General features: G+C 36.9%; 1 protein-coding gene across 1 annotated transcript in view; it reads left to right on the top strand.

Annotated features, from left to right (window-relative positions):
* CADPS2 (calcium dependent secretion activator 2) overlaps positions 1-13,005 on the top strand; it is a 303,420-nt gene that overhangs the window by 271,584 nt on the left and 18,831 nt on the right. Inside the window, exons 24-26 of the mRNA XM_062017907.1 lie at positions 1,675-1,758; positions 1,866-1,898; positions 10,939-11,046. Coding sequence (XP_061873891.1) covers positions 1,675-1,758; positions 1,866-1,898; positions 10,939-11,046 — 225 coding nt within the window. The remainder of the gene's footprint in view (positions 1-1,674; positions 1,759-1,865; positions 1,899-10,938; positions 11,047-13,005) is intronic.

The raw sequence follows: 13,005 nt of genomic DNA, 5'->3' as shown, positions 1-13,005 counted from the left end.
GGAATAGCACAAAACAGTCAAACAAAGCAAGACATATCTCAGGGTAACCGATTCTGGAAATGTGAGGTTTACACAGAAATGCTGTTTTAGCTTCACATGTCTGTACACTGAGATCTCAGAAAACAAGTTTCCAGCTTTGTAACTAAGCCTTTTGTTTAAATGGACATCCTTGACACTGCAAGGTTTTTCTCTGTTCTTTTGTATCCTACTTGCATTGGAACCATTTGTTGGCACTGTGGACACCATGTTGTTTGTGAGATCAGCCCCTTCCATAACAGGTCTTTGCACAATAAGATTGAACACCCTTCTGCAGAAAGAATCCTTGCCAGTCAGATAAAATGAGATAAGTATGAGCAGCAGCTTCTCACAGGCACACAACAGCAAAGCAGAAAGCTGGTATTTGGTCTAATAAAGGGACTGTAATTATACTGTGCATGGGGTGCGGCAACAAATGCCACTCTGTCATGGTGTGGTTTTATTCCTTGATCAGCACCAACATACTGATGTCTTAATTAATCACTGTAAATATGACAGGTTAGATTGATAAATGACAAATGTAGGTTTGCACTTGCTTCTGCTCCTTGAACTGTTAAGAGCAGGGCTTATTGTAAAGTGATGATCTCCGTTCCTCTGGAGGTGACACTGTTGTGACACTGTTATAGTGCCCATTAACAGCATGCCAGATGGAATTTTGTTCTGTCCTCACACTCATAAAATGATACTCATAGTTGTGGGAATGACTGTATTGGGAGCAAGGGATGACTTTTAAAACAATCTTTATATAAACTGGAAAGCAATTCATATGTGTAAAATAAATGTACATGAATACAATAGCTGACAGATAATGTTATATACCATGAATTACATAAGCAACTTAACATCACAGAGGAACATGAGAAGGGGATTTGTGTGCTTTAAGGCTAATTTGGAAGAGTTAAACATTAAGGCTATAATGAATGCAATTAATAAGGTTTTTGGGGGTCAAAAATAAATTTTGGCAAAACCACCTTTTATGCCACTTGCTGAGGAGTCACATTAATCAGAGAATGGCAGGTGGAAGTAGCAGGGAGAGGAACCACACGATACTGGAGATTTGGGGCACATTTTTTTGCCCTTTCTTGGCCATGTAGTATCAGTTCAACAGCACATGCTGTTGACAGAAAACTTCAGTGCTGTTACACTGTTGGGTGAAATCAGAGCTTGGTCTCTATTCAGTAGCAGACATAAGAGAAAAATGATACTGAGATCACCACCTTTAGCAATTGAACTCCGTCATCTTTGAGGCTGTACTCTTAGAAAGTGTGGTCCTAGAATACAGCATGTTTTCTACCCATAATACATACTGAATACACACATTTCTATATTTCACCATGTGTTTTAGAGGCAGTGAAGTGGTGCTGGATAGCAGGTCCACTTCAGAAGAATGTTTAGTTTGGGTTTCCATTTCTGCAATGGTTCAATTTCCATCAGTTTGACTGATAGGTGAAGCTGCAAAAAAAAAAAAAAATATTGTCCATGACTTCAGCACTTTGTGAGACAGAGAAAGCAATCATGATTTCTGTTTGCATTACCCTGATGAACAATAAAAATCTAGGAAGAAAAGCTCGCATTCTCATCCCAAAAATTTACTTTTTGTATTGTGCATTTAGATTTTTCTCTTTGCTTTTCCTCCAGCTTGTGTCAGTGTTAGAAGGTGTGCTCTCTAAATTGTCAAGATACGATGAAGGCACTTTCTTCTCATCATTAGTTTCATTCACTGTAAGTGTTTGGATTCACACTAGTTTTGTTGTTCTTATTGTACATAATTCTGAAATTGTGCACAATCTGAACTTACTGTGTGTTGTTTTATTTTTTATTCTCTAAAGGTGAAAGCAGCTGCAAAATATGTTGACGTTCCTGTAAGTACAACCCTTTTAATCTTTTTTTGCTAGTGTTCATAATAATTCAAAAAATAGGGGCTTTGTTAACTCTCATTTTTTATTGTCGACCTTTTGCTTTCCTACAGAGATTCATTATAGTTTTACACAGAGTATTTAAACAGCCACTGCAACCCTCAGAGGGCATTTCTTTTCCCTCAAGCAACAAGTAACTCTCAAAGCAAAGCTTAGAAAGGTTATTCACTATGTACTTTTTCAGCTGTGGAGGAGTAAGCTTTGTAACTGAGATACTCTTTTGTAGAGATCTTTCCATCATTTGGCTAAATTGTTCAAATGCATAGGATAAACAATTAAAAGCATTATTCTTGCATATCCCTTATTTATTGATTTCTTACCCCATCTTGCTTATTTAATCCCTTGCTTACCAAATCTCTACCTGATTTACTGTTGTTTGTGCAATGTTTGTGTGGTAGAAATGAAAACTAAAAAGAGTAGCTCTTTTATACATAAGAGTAAAATTCAGTTGACAGAATATTTTTATTACAGTGTCATAATAGAATATCTTTAAAAAGCACGGAAGAAGTTATCAAATATTGTCATTATCACTATCAATACATATCCTTCGCTCTCTCACAGATCTGTGTTCTCATCCCATTATGATGTGATCCTAAAACAATCTTCTTGTCCAAGCATAGCAAAAAATAGTAAAAATATGATGTTAATGATCTTACAAGAAATAAAATTACAAATGTAGAAAAATGCCAGACGAGCTAGATGGTATTGTGGCCAGAAATTTTTTCAACAGTTCTATGCTTAAAAATGTAACACTTGCCAGTTTAAATTAATATAATTTTTTTTTTTAAATCTGTACATACTAAGTAAAAGGAAAAAAAAATCTCTTCTGGAATTTTTAATTTTATTATTTATATTCACTTTACTCATAAAATATTGTAACATTTCTGTTTGATTATATTTTCAGAATAATTATCTTTTTTTTTTTGTTTACGTGTGGACTTTTTGTTGAATTGTAGAAATGCTCCTGGTTTTTATAAAAAAGAAAAAAAAAGTAGGCCTAATATTGTATTCAAAGGAATGATCTCATATCAAATCCAATTAATTTAGAATACTTCTTGTTAATATACTGTGCTGTGGAACTACTCCTAAAGATCCTTCGTGAGGCACTTAAGATTCAGCAGCCCAAAGATAAAGTTATTGAACAAACTAGAAGTTCACGGACTTCTTTCAGGTAACATGACAAGCCCTCTAAGATACACAGAATATCTGTGAGAAGATGTCAAAGTCTTTTACCGTTGGCCTGTATACACTGATGTTGACATTCATGCTAAAGATGAGATCGAAATATACCTTTGCCACAAGCTCATAGGACTATTGTGAATTGGGTCACACAGGGACGCGCTGCTCCAGAGTGGGGTGGGGGATGTCTGCTGGAGCCCCCTTGCCTTTCTCACATTCACTGAATGGTGGTGTTTGCCCTGAAGAAATGGCCAGATTACAGACAGGCTATTCGGGATCCTTGCATTTTTACAGCTCCTTTGCGTTTCAGTTGTCCCACACACTTTCCCCGCAGCCTAAGATGTGAACTGGGCAGGTATACTTCATGGAGGTTGTGGATCTGAACAAGCAAACCTTTTCCAAATTCTGGAAGACATTTTTTCCTGGGTGAAAGAAGTCTGATAGGTTGGTTTTGCTTCTTCACATTCTTCCCCTTGTTATGACGATGCAGTTAAGGCTGAGGTCCAGTTAAAGCCATTACTGTCACAACTGTCAGCAAGTGTCCAGTCTGGCTAGGGTCTAAAATCACTGCTTGTGGAAGTTACAAATTCCAGCTGCAAAAGGAGGCTGTAAGTCATCACATTTCAAGGTAATTTCTTGGGTTCACAATTGAAGTGAGAAGTGGAGAGGGGGGTGGCACAGGGGTTTTTTGCACCGAGCTCTTCGTCATGTGATGGTAACCTAGCAAGCCTGCATTGAAAGTAACTCAATGCCTCGCGTGACTGTGTTTTGAACAGATGTGGTTTAAAATCTCACCTTGTCCCTTTTTACCATATAGCTGAGTATATGGAAGTGACTTAAAGGTGACCACAGTGGACCTTTTCATTTGATATAGTTGTGAATATGTGCATGTTGTTAGATGGCTGGGGGTAGGCCCCAGTGCCCCACTTCCATTGGAGGATCTCACTGGGCCACAGTAGCACTGTTCTTCCAGTCCCTGAAATAACTGTTGATCAATTGGTGGATCTATGGGACAGGGAGGTTGAGGGGGCAAAATGCCTTTAGGGTTTTCTCAAATACGATTTAGATCTTTGATTACGAGGTGTAATATTTGGCAAAGAGGGAAACACACGGGGGTTTATAGTCAAACAAGAAGAAACTAGCTAGGAAAAAAAGGTGAAAGAAGAAAGTTAAAGTAGTACTGAACAGAATGTTTTAGAGAGAGGATGAAGTAAAGGGGATTAAAATAAAAGACAAATAAAAATAGAGGTAAAGAAGGATTCAAAAAGGAGGAGGATATTTTTTTATGATTCCTGGTCATTTTGAGGAAAATGTTAATTCTGTAAATATTGAGAGGAGATTTAGACATTTAGACTGAAAAAATTGGGCATGAAGATGCACATGCCCCAGAAAGCAGCCCTCAACCTCTGAGGGCCAGAGTGAGAAACGTAGGCACAAACTTGCAGTTCATTTGACTGATATGTTTGTAAAAATATTGCTATATACCCTTCCATTTATTAACCTTGTCGGAGAATTATGTGTAACTCCATCCAAAAAAAAGAGTTTAATCTTTTTTTTTTTTTAGCTTGTTTATTCAGCACAGCCTCCATTATTCAGAATGCCCTTTAGAAAGTGGGATGTACACACTCACAAGGAGCTCTCATTGCTTTCCCCAGCCATCACCGTATGTTTTGGCAATTGAAACACCAATAAAAATACTAGGAACAGTGTAAAATAACCCAGACTAAGAAAAGTAGCAACAATGATGGCTTATGGCTTCATAAAAATAGTAATGAAATAATCTAGTTGCTATTATGCTCTTTTTGTAGGTAATTGTCACAGTGCACTAGGCTCTAAAGTGAGAGAAATGATGTCTGCTGTGCACATGAAAGAAACCAAATGCTCAGCAGAAAATAACACAAACGTTACAAATATAAGTAGTGCATGAAGGATGCAGTTTGTTCTCATGTTAATGGTGTTTTGATGTTTGTGAATGCAGATACTCATTTAGATTACTTTTTAAAAAAAACCTCACCCAAATTCACTTTATTGATTTCTCTTTAAAGGCCAAACAATCCTTTTTTCCTTTTTTTTTTTTAATATTCTGTTCACAAAGCCAGTCAATTAATGAAAATAGGAAAAGATTGGAGTAGAATTGAGGGCAAAAAGTGAATCTTGTTAGTCTCAAATTATTATTATACCTCAATCATGTAGATAATTCCATTGTGTTCAGTTTCTCATCATGTAAGTCAGTTTTGCACACAAATAATTTTGTCTTTAGCTGGTCATTTCTACACACGTTTGCCTCATTTACAAATACAACTGGAGCAATTAGTCGTACAAATTGAGCATCCAGTTACATGCATATTTATATAGTGCTTTTTGTTCGGAAAGGTATGTTTAAATCCCTTTGTAGGAGCCAGTAATCTATGCCAGTCATTTAGAGGGCACAGAAGGAACCTAATCCTCCCTCACTTCATGTAGGCCACCTGTCATACCAAGTGCAGAGAGGCCATTTGGAGGACCCAGGGCTGACAGCAGTGCACAGCTCACACAATGCCAGGCCTCTTGCTCCGCTCTTGCCTTTATGCAGGGATCAAAGATATGAAAAGGGGCCTCACACATGTGCCAGCATTTGACTTATGGGGTCCTATAGAGGCCAAAGTAGGAACTCTGCCTCCTACCAGGCAGATACACATTGAGACCCTCCAGATACCTTCATTTCTGAACATCATACTTGTACTGAGCGACCTCATTTAGCTGGTTTTAAGAAGCAAACAACTTTTTCTGGGAAATCAATGTTCAGTCAGGTGTGGCCATACTATGTCATTCATTTTTAGGCAGGATTTACTTGGAGACATCTGTTTAAAAACAAAGAGCACAGAACAGTCATCCTCATGCTCAGAGCTTCTCCTGCCTTCCTCCTCCACGTACCCAAACCTGGGAACTGGTCCATGAAAACAAGTTGTTGCAGAACTGGATGGAAAGCTCTGCATGATCTGGTTTAAGTCTGCAGTATTTTTGAGATACCTCTTAAATGGAAATCAGAAGGATGGCTGCTAATCAGTAGGAAAGTTAACATAGTAGAATGTAGTTATTTTTGGGGAAAAAAACCATATTTTAATTCCTGATTTTGTCAAAGGCATTGTAATGTTTTGTAGACCTTTTGTACTACAGAATTGAGATCCCAGTGCAGACACTTGCACGTCTGTGTTTTCCCATGAGTGCAGTGAAACTACACATATATGAAAAAGTGTTTGTGTAAATACTTACAGTTCTCAAAATATGCATGTTTAGAATCTGCCAAGGGTGCTTTTTCATCTACAAGAAGTTGTATTACAGGCAGGGAAAATACACCGTGTGTTTTCATTTAAGGAACAATTGTTTTTTTCCATAACCATGTGAGAATAAATGTTCCATTTATAACAGACTGGTTATATAAATGATGCATCTTCCTGCCTGGCTTATGTATTTTGACTTATAAGAAATGAAGGGAGCAAGGATCTTATAATGAGTACCAGTAGTTTCTATTGTAATAATATGTTAATGATGGTGTAATTATGTCATTCCAAAACCCAAATTATGAGCCTTGCAGTATTTAGAGGAGAAATTTCAGGCAGAAAAATTTTCCAACGTGCTCTTTCATTTGGTGGTGGACACTGAATAAGGAGCTCCTGTGTTTCTCACAATAACCCCCTCCAGCTCATCACTCCTTTTCATTTCATTGTTACGTCCATGCTGTAGTTAAAACATCTCCCTCCAGGATACAGAGGAGGGAAGGGGGGTGAAGAGGAGAGCCAACACAAAATTGAATGGAGTTTGTTATTGCATACTTAGTCTCTAACGTCTGTTCTCATCTTTGAAATATTAATGCTCTGACAGGATGGCAACTCGGTAAAACTAGAATCTTTCCAGAATTAGAACTTTATTTAATACTCTCTGATGCTAAGATGTGGAAATGTTTGTGACGAATGCCAAAACGAGAATAAATAACTCATGTCTTTACAAATGTACATGCTTTTAAATTGAGATTTGGTGCAAACTGTTGCATTGCAAAAAGCTGTGCAGAAACCTAGGTGTATCACCCCTGTAGAAAAAGCCTAATATTAGCAGCAAAATTAAGCTCTTTGCAGACCTTTCATCAGCAAAATATTTGAATGCCTGGAAATCAATGCAATGCAGCATTATTTTTGACCAAGTGCCTCAGGTGAATTTTGCCAGTGTCAATCATAACACAACTTCTACAGAGTCTTGGAAATTGGAATCGTGTATTTTAAATTGTGCCTCCTTGTTAAATGGACACTGTGACAGTGTTTTCCTTTTTAAAGGGGGAAAGTTAAGCTGTTTCTTCTTTATCTGAATTTGTTGCTCTGAAAAAGTGCCTGTCGATCTGGACCCACCTACCAGTGAATAGCAAAAGAGACAACCTGCACCTGTGGGATTAGGTGCAGCAGCAGGAAGTAAGAGCACTTGCAGTATATAATTAAGAAGGATTTTTTTTTTTTCCCCAAACAGCATGTTCATCTTGCTAGGTTAACTAGTGATTAACCCTAAAAAAGAATGTGCTGAAGCCTACACCCTTGTTTAAACTCATTCACTCTCCAGTGTATTCAGTTACTTGTGTAACCAGCGACAAAGTAACCCTATTTACAACTCTTCATTTCCTGGTATTTTATTTGATGTCTTTGTGTTTCCAGTTTCGCCATTCATCTCTTTGTTTGGTTCTCTTTCATTTTCAGATAGGCAAAACATCTTGTCTGCTGTTCTGAATAAAACAAACCTACAATAAGTTTTTCTCTATCATTAAAAAAAAAAAACCCACCTTTTTTTCATGGGGAGGTTTTCAGACAGAATACGGTTTTTTTACACTTATCCTGATAAATATACCAGGTTAAGTTTTTTTTTCCCAAAGATGTGCAAAAAACTCTCCCATTAACTTCAGCAGATATTCTGACAGAGATTCAGAGAAGCAGATTTTTTTCATATTTGCTATAGATGAGAAGCCTGAGTCTGATATTAGTAATGAAATGTCCCCTGAGACAGTTACTTAAAATATATCTCTGTTTCTATTTGTTGGTCATCCAGTTGCTTAATTGTGGGGGATTGGGGGGGAGGGGTGTTCTACATTAACCTGGGCTTTTTTCTGAAGTTTAATAATCCAAAATAGAGCAATAGAGGAACATGGAATCAAAGCTTCCCATCTAATACATAATCCCTATTCAAAAAAGTTAAACTGTAAAATATATAGCAGCAAGCTTGTTTTAATGCTCAGAATTGCTTTCCTTGCTTCTTTCACATGTTTAGAGAAAAAAATTAAATGCATGCAATATGGAGAGAAAATTTGATATACTGTTGGTTCCATCAATGTTTATTGTATATTTTGCCCACCATAAGCAAAGATTAACTTGCAGTGATTTTGGTGAGGTTTTAAAATAGATCATCCCGTTGGGGTATTGATCATCTTCCTTACCCAGACATATTTCTACTGTAGGCAGACACTGTTTAAAAGGAAAATTAATTTTTTTTTTCCACAGCAATTTCAAAGATAATTATCCTGCACACATTAAAGAAGGATGGAGTGTTTTAAAGAACTGTAATTCTAATTGGTAAATGTCACCAGCTGTTGCAGTTACTCTTACTTGTGTATATTCTTTTAATGATTACACTCCTGTGCCACAAGCTACATGAAAATATATTCTCTAGGTGTGAAATTCCCATATGTCACAGCTTCAAGACTAGGTAAACATCTCACAGATAAGAGGAGAGCTAATGCTGATGGAAAATGGTGTTTTTCTAGCTTTGTCTGTCTGCAAGATGAACATTTTTTTATTGAACTTAGTAAAATAAAAAAATGCATCAGTTGGAGAACCATTAGGTTTTAGCATTCAGTGGAAGATTCTTTTCAATATTTGAATATGTATCTCCAAGAACTGTAACCTGCCTGTGATTTTGTTAGATGATCTCCTTCACTCACCTCTAGAGATCTCAAAATATTTTCCCATTATCCTTCCAAGTTAAAACTAGTCCGATTCTGATAATTTGCCTATCAAGTTTTAGAAAGCGCTTGAGCTTTCATCTCTGATTGTATTCTTTTGTACCATCACAAATGATTATCCTAAGGTAAGATATGGAGCTTTCTGGTTTAAATCCCTTTCACTTTGCAATCTAGATTAATTTTAAAACATTTCTGTCACATTTTAATGAAGGTACATATTGACTTTCATGAACCAGGTTTCCCAAGAGAATACTGTATAATCTCTTGTAAACTTACATTTTTATTTCTATGCTTAGGATCAAGGTGTGTGGCTCAGATGTAAATGTAAATGGTCCTGCCTTTCTCTAAAGAGTTTTATGTAGGCATACATGTATGTGAAAATTTTTGAAATGAGCTTTCATTGCCTCTGGAATGATCGATACAAATGTACTGGAGGCATTCCAGTTCTTTGGTGTCAGTTTCAGAGATTCTAGGAGTGTTAAACCAGGCCATCATTCCACATTTCTTACTTTTAAGAAATGAAACTGCCATCAGTGCACATATGTCTGTGGTAGATTCAGGATTAAAAAAAAAGAGGTGAAGCTTATCATCCAGGAGGTTTCACTCACTGCAGTTCTGAGGGAAGAACGCTCTCATCCTGTTACTGTAATGGCAGTTTCTGGACAGGTATTGGTTTGGGCACGTTACACCTCTCCTTCCTTCTTGTGCTCAGATGTGTTCATATACATTACAATATCTTGCATACAAGATAGTAAGGAATATAAGGAATAAACATATAAAGAATAAGGAATGAGAAAAATGAAGTTATCTATTTGTAGACTAGAAAAGAAGCCTTAATATAAAATTATATGTAAATATTTTAACTATACAAGAATGTTTATACATACAAGTCTTTGAAATATGCTAAATATTTTACTTTTACAGCCTCCAACGTATGCTGTTTTCAGGCAGTAACAGCTTCTGAGAAATAGAGATGACTTATGCCTGGGAATTCAGGGACTGGGTACAGCTGCTTTCATCCTCCTTCCCTAGAACTGTTAATTATTCCATACCGAATCAGACAAATCTGAATCTTTTATTAATAGCTTTATGCCAAGGCTTGATGTAAAGTTCTTAAAAGCCTTCTTTTGCTTACCATGAACTTTAAAAACTATTATTTGAGACTTTTACAAACTTGCTCACACAGAAAGCATTTACAGAAGACTTTCCAAAGTGCTTGTGTTCATTCTTAGTTCCTGTTAGAGGAAGATGACCAGCTCCTGACGAGCTCTGCATGTACTGTCAGGAAAGGATCTTACAGGCTGTTAGAGACCTTTTTATGCCGCTGCTCTCAGGGAACTGTTTGAACTCAGTATGAATCAGAATTAGCAGAAGCCAACCTCAAAATTCAGCTCTACATTAGAAGCAAATCTCAGGCAGTGAAAAAAGGAACTGAGTACTTTTTTTAACCGTGTTCTGAATGTGATAGCAGAATCTGGACCCTGAGGATGGAGTAGCTGTGAAAATCTCACTGGCAAAATAGGGGAAGATAAGCAAGTTTGCTATTGATGTTACCAGGGCCATGACTTCATTCCACTGCGTCTGGCAATATAGATTTATGACTCAGGGCACCAATAAACTATAACACTGAGCACTTTATGCATAGTGAACCCTCCTGAAGTTGGTAACAAACCCACAATTCACAACAGATTTAGTAAATACAGTTTATACCTGTGTGAACATTTGAACATAACCTCAGTTTTCAGTAAGTATAACTTTTTATACATCTCAGTTGTTGAGTTGTCTATCTCTTTCACTTCTCACTACTTCTCCCCTTACTTTATATCTCCACAGAAACCAGGGATGGATCTAGCAGACACCTACATTATGTTTGTTCGACAAAACCAGGATATACTTCGAGAAAAGGTTAATGAGGAAATGTATATAGAGAAGTTATTTGATGTAAGTAACTACACTTGCAAAGCTTGCTGGTATTACTACTAGGTCAGAAGGGATAAATTGCATTTTAATAATATTCAATAAGCCATTCAGATGCTCTTCCCTGATGATCATTTTTTTTCTTTTTTTTTTTTTTTGTTTACCATCTTCAGCTGTCAAGGGTGGCCTTTCTTTAAACATCTTCCGCATGAAACTTTTAAGTGCTAGAAGATATAAGTAAAATTGGTATAAGATTATTATTTTAAGTAGTCACTTTTCTACTGAGAGTTGTCCCATTTATGCCACCTTTTGATTTTGAGTGTATTAACAGAGAGAATTGGTGTGATTTGTGGACTCCATTACAGAGCTAATTTCTCTAGATAACTTGTGCATATCACTGCCTACTTCTATACAGAAAGAGGCCAGTCATGCCAGGTACATCTACAGATTTGACTAGTACTTTCATGGAATGACTTTTAGAATTTTGTTATGTGAGTTTTTAGTTTAAGCCTTTTCTTAAAGTTGACCAAGCATGTACTGATTTGTAAAACTGGTTTTTCAAATTCTAATCTCACTTCTGCAATGTCAGAGTAATCTTCATCCTCAAGACCCATACACTGCTAGCCAGCCTGGATCCTCGCAGTTCTTGCCCACAGCTTCAACACTGGCATATGCAGCTTCTCTCCACTCATTCCTTTGCCCGATTCCTCTTCTTTTTGTTAGAAATGATCACCTACTCTACCAAAATTTTCCTCATACAAGGCTGTCCTTTAAGGCCACCAGCAACACTTTTGGGCATATTTCTGCTCATTCAAGTTCTAACTCCTAATTTATGTCTAGTCTGTCCCTTTCTGACTTGTCTGAAGAAGTTGTAAGCAGCTGATGTACCTTCTGTTTAAATTCAAAGCACTATACATGTAAAATACATCAGAAATAAAAGTTTTGTATTATAAACTTGGATCAATTTACATGACAGTGATGTCAGACACTTATTAATTATGTAGGAATTTGAACAGGGAAAGAAATCATCTCTGGCACTGTGCAATACAGTTATGACAAAACAAATTCTGGAACATAATACAGACTTTGAAATGTATTTATTTGTGTGTTATCTCCTAAGTATTTTAGAAAGCTTTGTTGGCAGTTTCATTTAATTATGCAAGTTACAGCAAATGTTTTCATAACAGCAATTCACAGCCTTTGCTGTGACACTACAGTTGTGGCAGTCACAGAAGGTCCCATAACATAGACTCTCAGCCATGATATGTCATGTCAGTGTTTGTTGTTTGTTAGACTGGGTGGTCAAAATGAGACTTATCTCTCAGATTTTATGTTTCCAGACACTCCCAGCCAGTTTCACAAAAAAAAAAAAAAAAAAAGTATCATCTGTTTTAATAAGCTAAGTGCTAATATGTGTGAAAAGAATGATTTTATAAAAGCTTTGATGCCCTGCAGGGGTAGAAAAATTATCATCCATCCAGCTGGCACCTTCACAAAGTACTAAAACCGTATTAGCAACTTCTGCTTCAGTTTGCTTTTGCACTGAATCTGCAAGCATATGTTTCATTTTCAAGTTTCTATTTTTTTGTTTTTCTTTGGGGTTATTTTTGCTTATGTTGTAATTTTCTGAATGTTAATAAAATTATGTGCCTAAGGCCAAGTCTAACTCTCACTGGAGAGACTACATTGACTTTGTTGATGCAGTGGGATTGGAGCAAGCCTCAGGCTATGTCCATGGCAGTAAACTGGTCAGGGCCTGGGCACAGGCCCTAGAACTAGCAAGTGATCATCCATCCCATTAAGTCATCGGCATGGTTCCTGGTGTGACTTTGGGTTGGGCCAACTAGCACTAACCTGAGGACAGGGTCTCAGTACCATAGGGTTAGCATGGGTGAAGTTTCATTTCAGCATTCAAGTTTTTGAGCACAATAAAACATCTCCTATATGGATGCAGGTCATGACGTAGCCCTTGCCTTTAAGACA

Source organism: Colius striatus, chromosome 1 (genome assembly GCF_028858725.1).
Source record: "Colius striatus isolate bColStr4 chromosome 1, bColStr4.1.hap1, whole genome shotgun sequence".
Taxonomy (NCBI): domain Eukaryota; kingdom Metazoa; phylum Chordata; class Aves; order Coliiformes; family Coliidae; genus Colius; species Colius striatus.
This window is presented reverse-complemented; position numbering and strand designations above follow the sequence as displayed.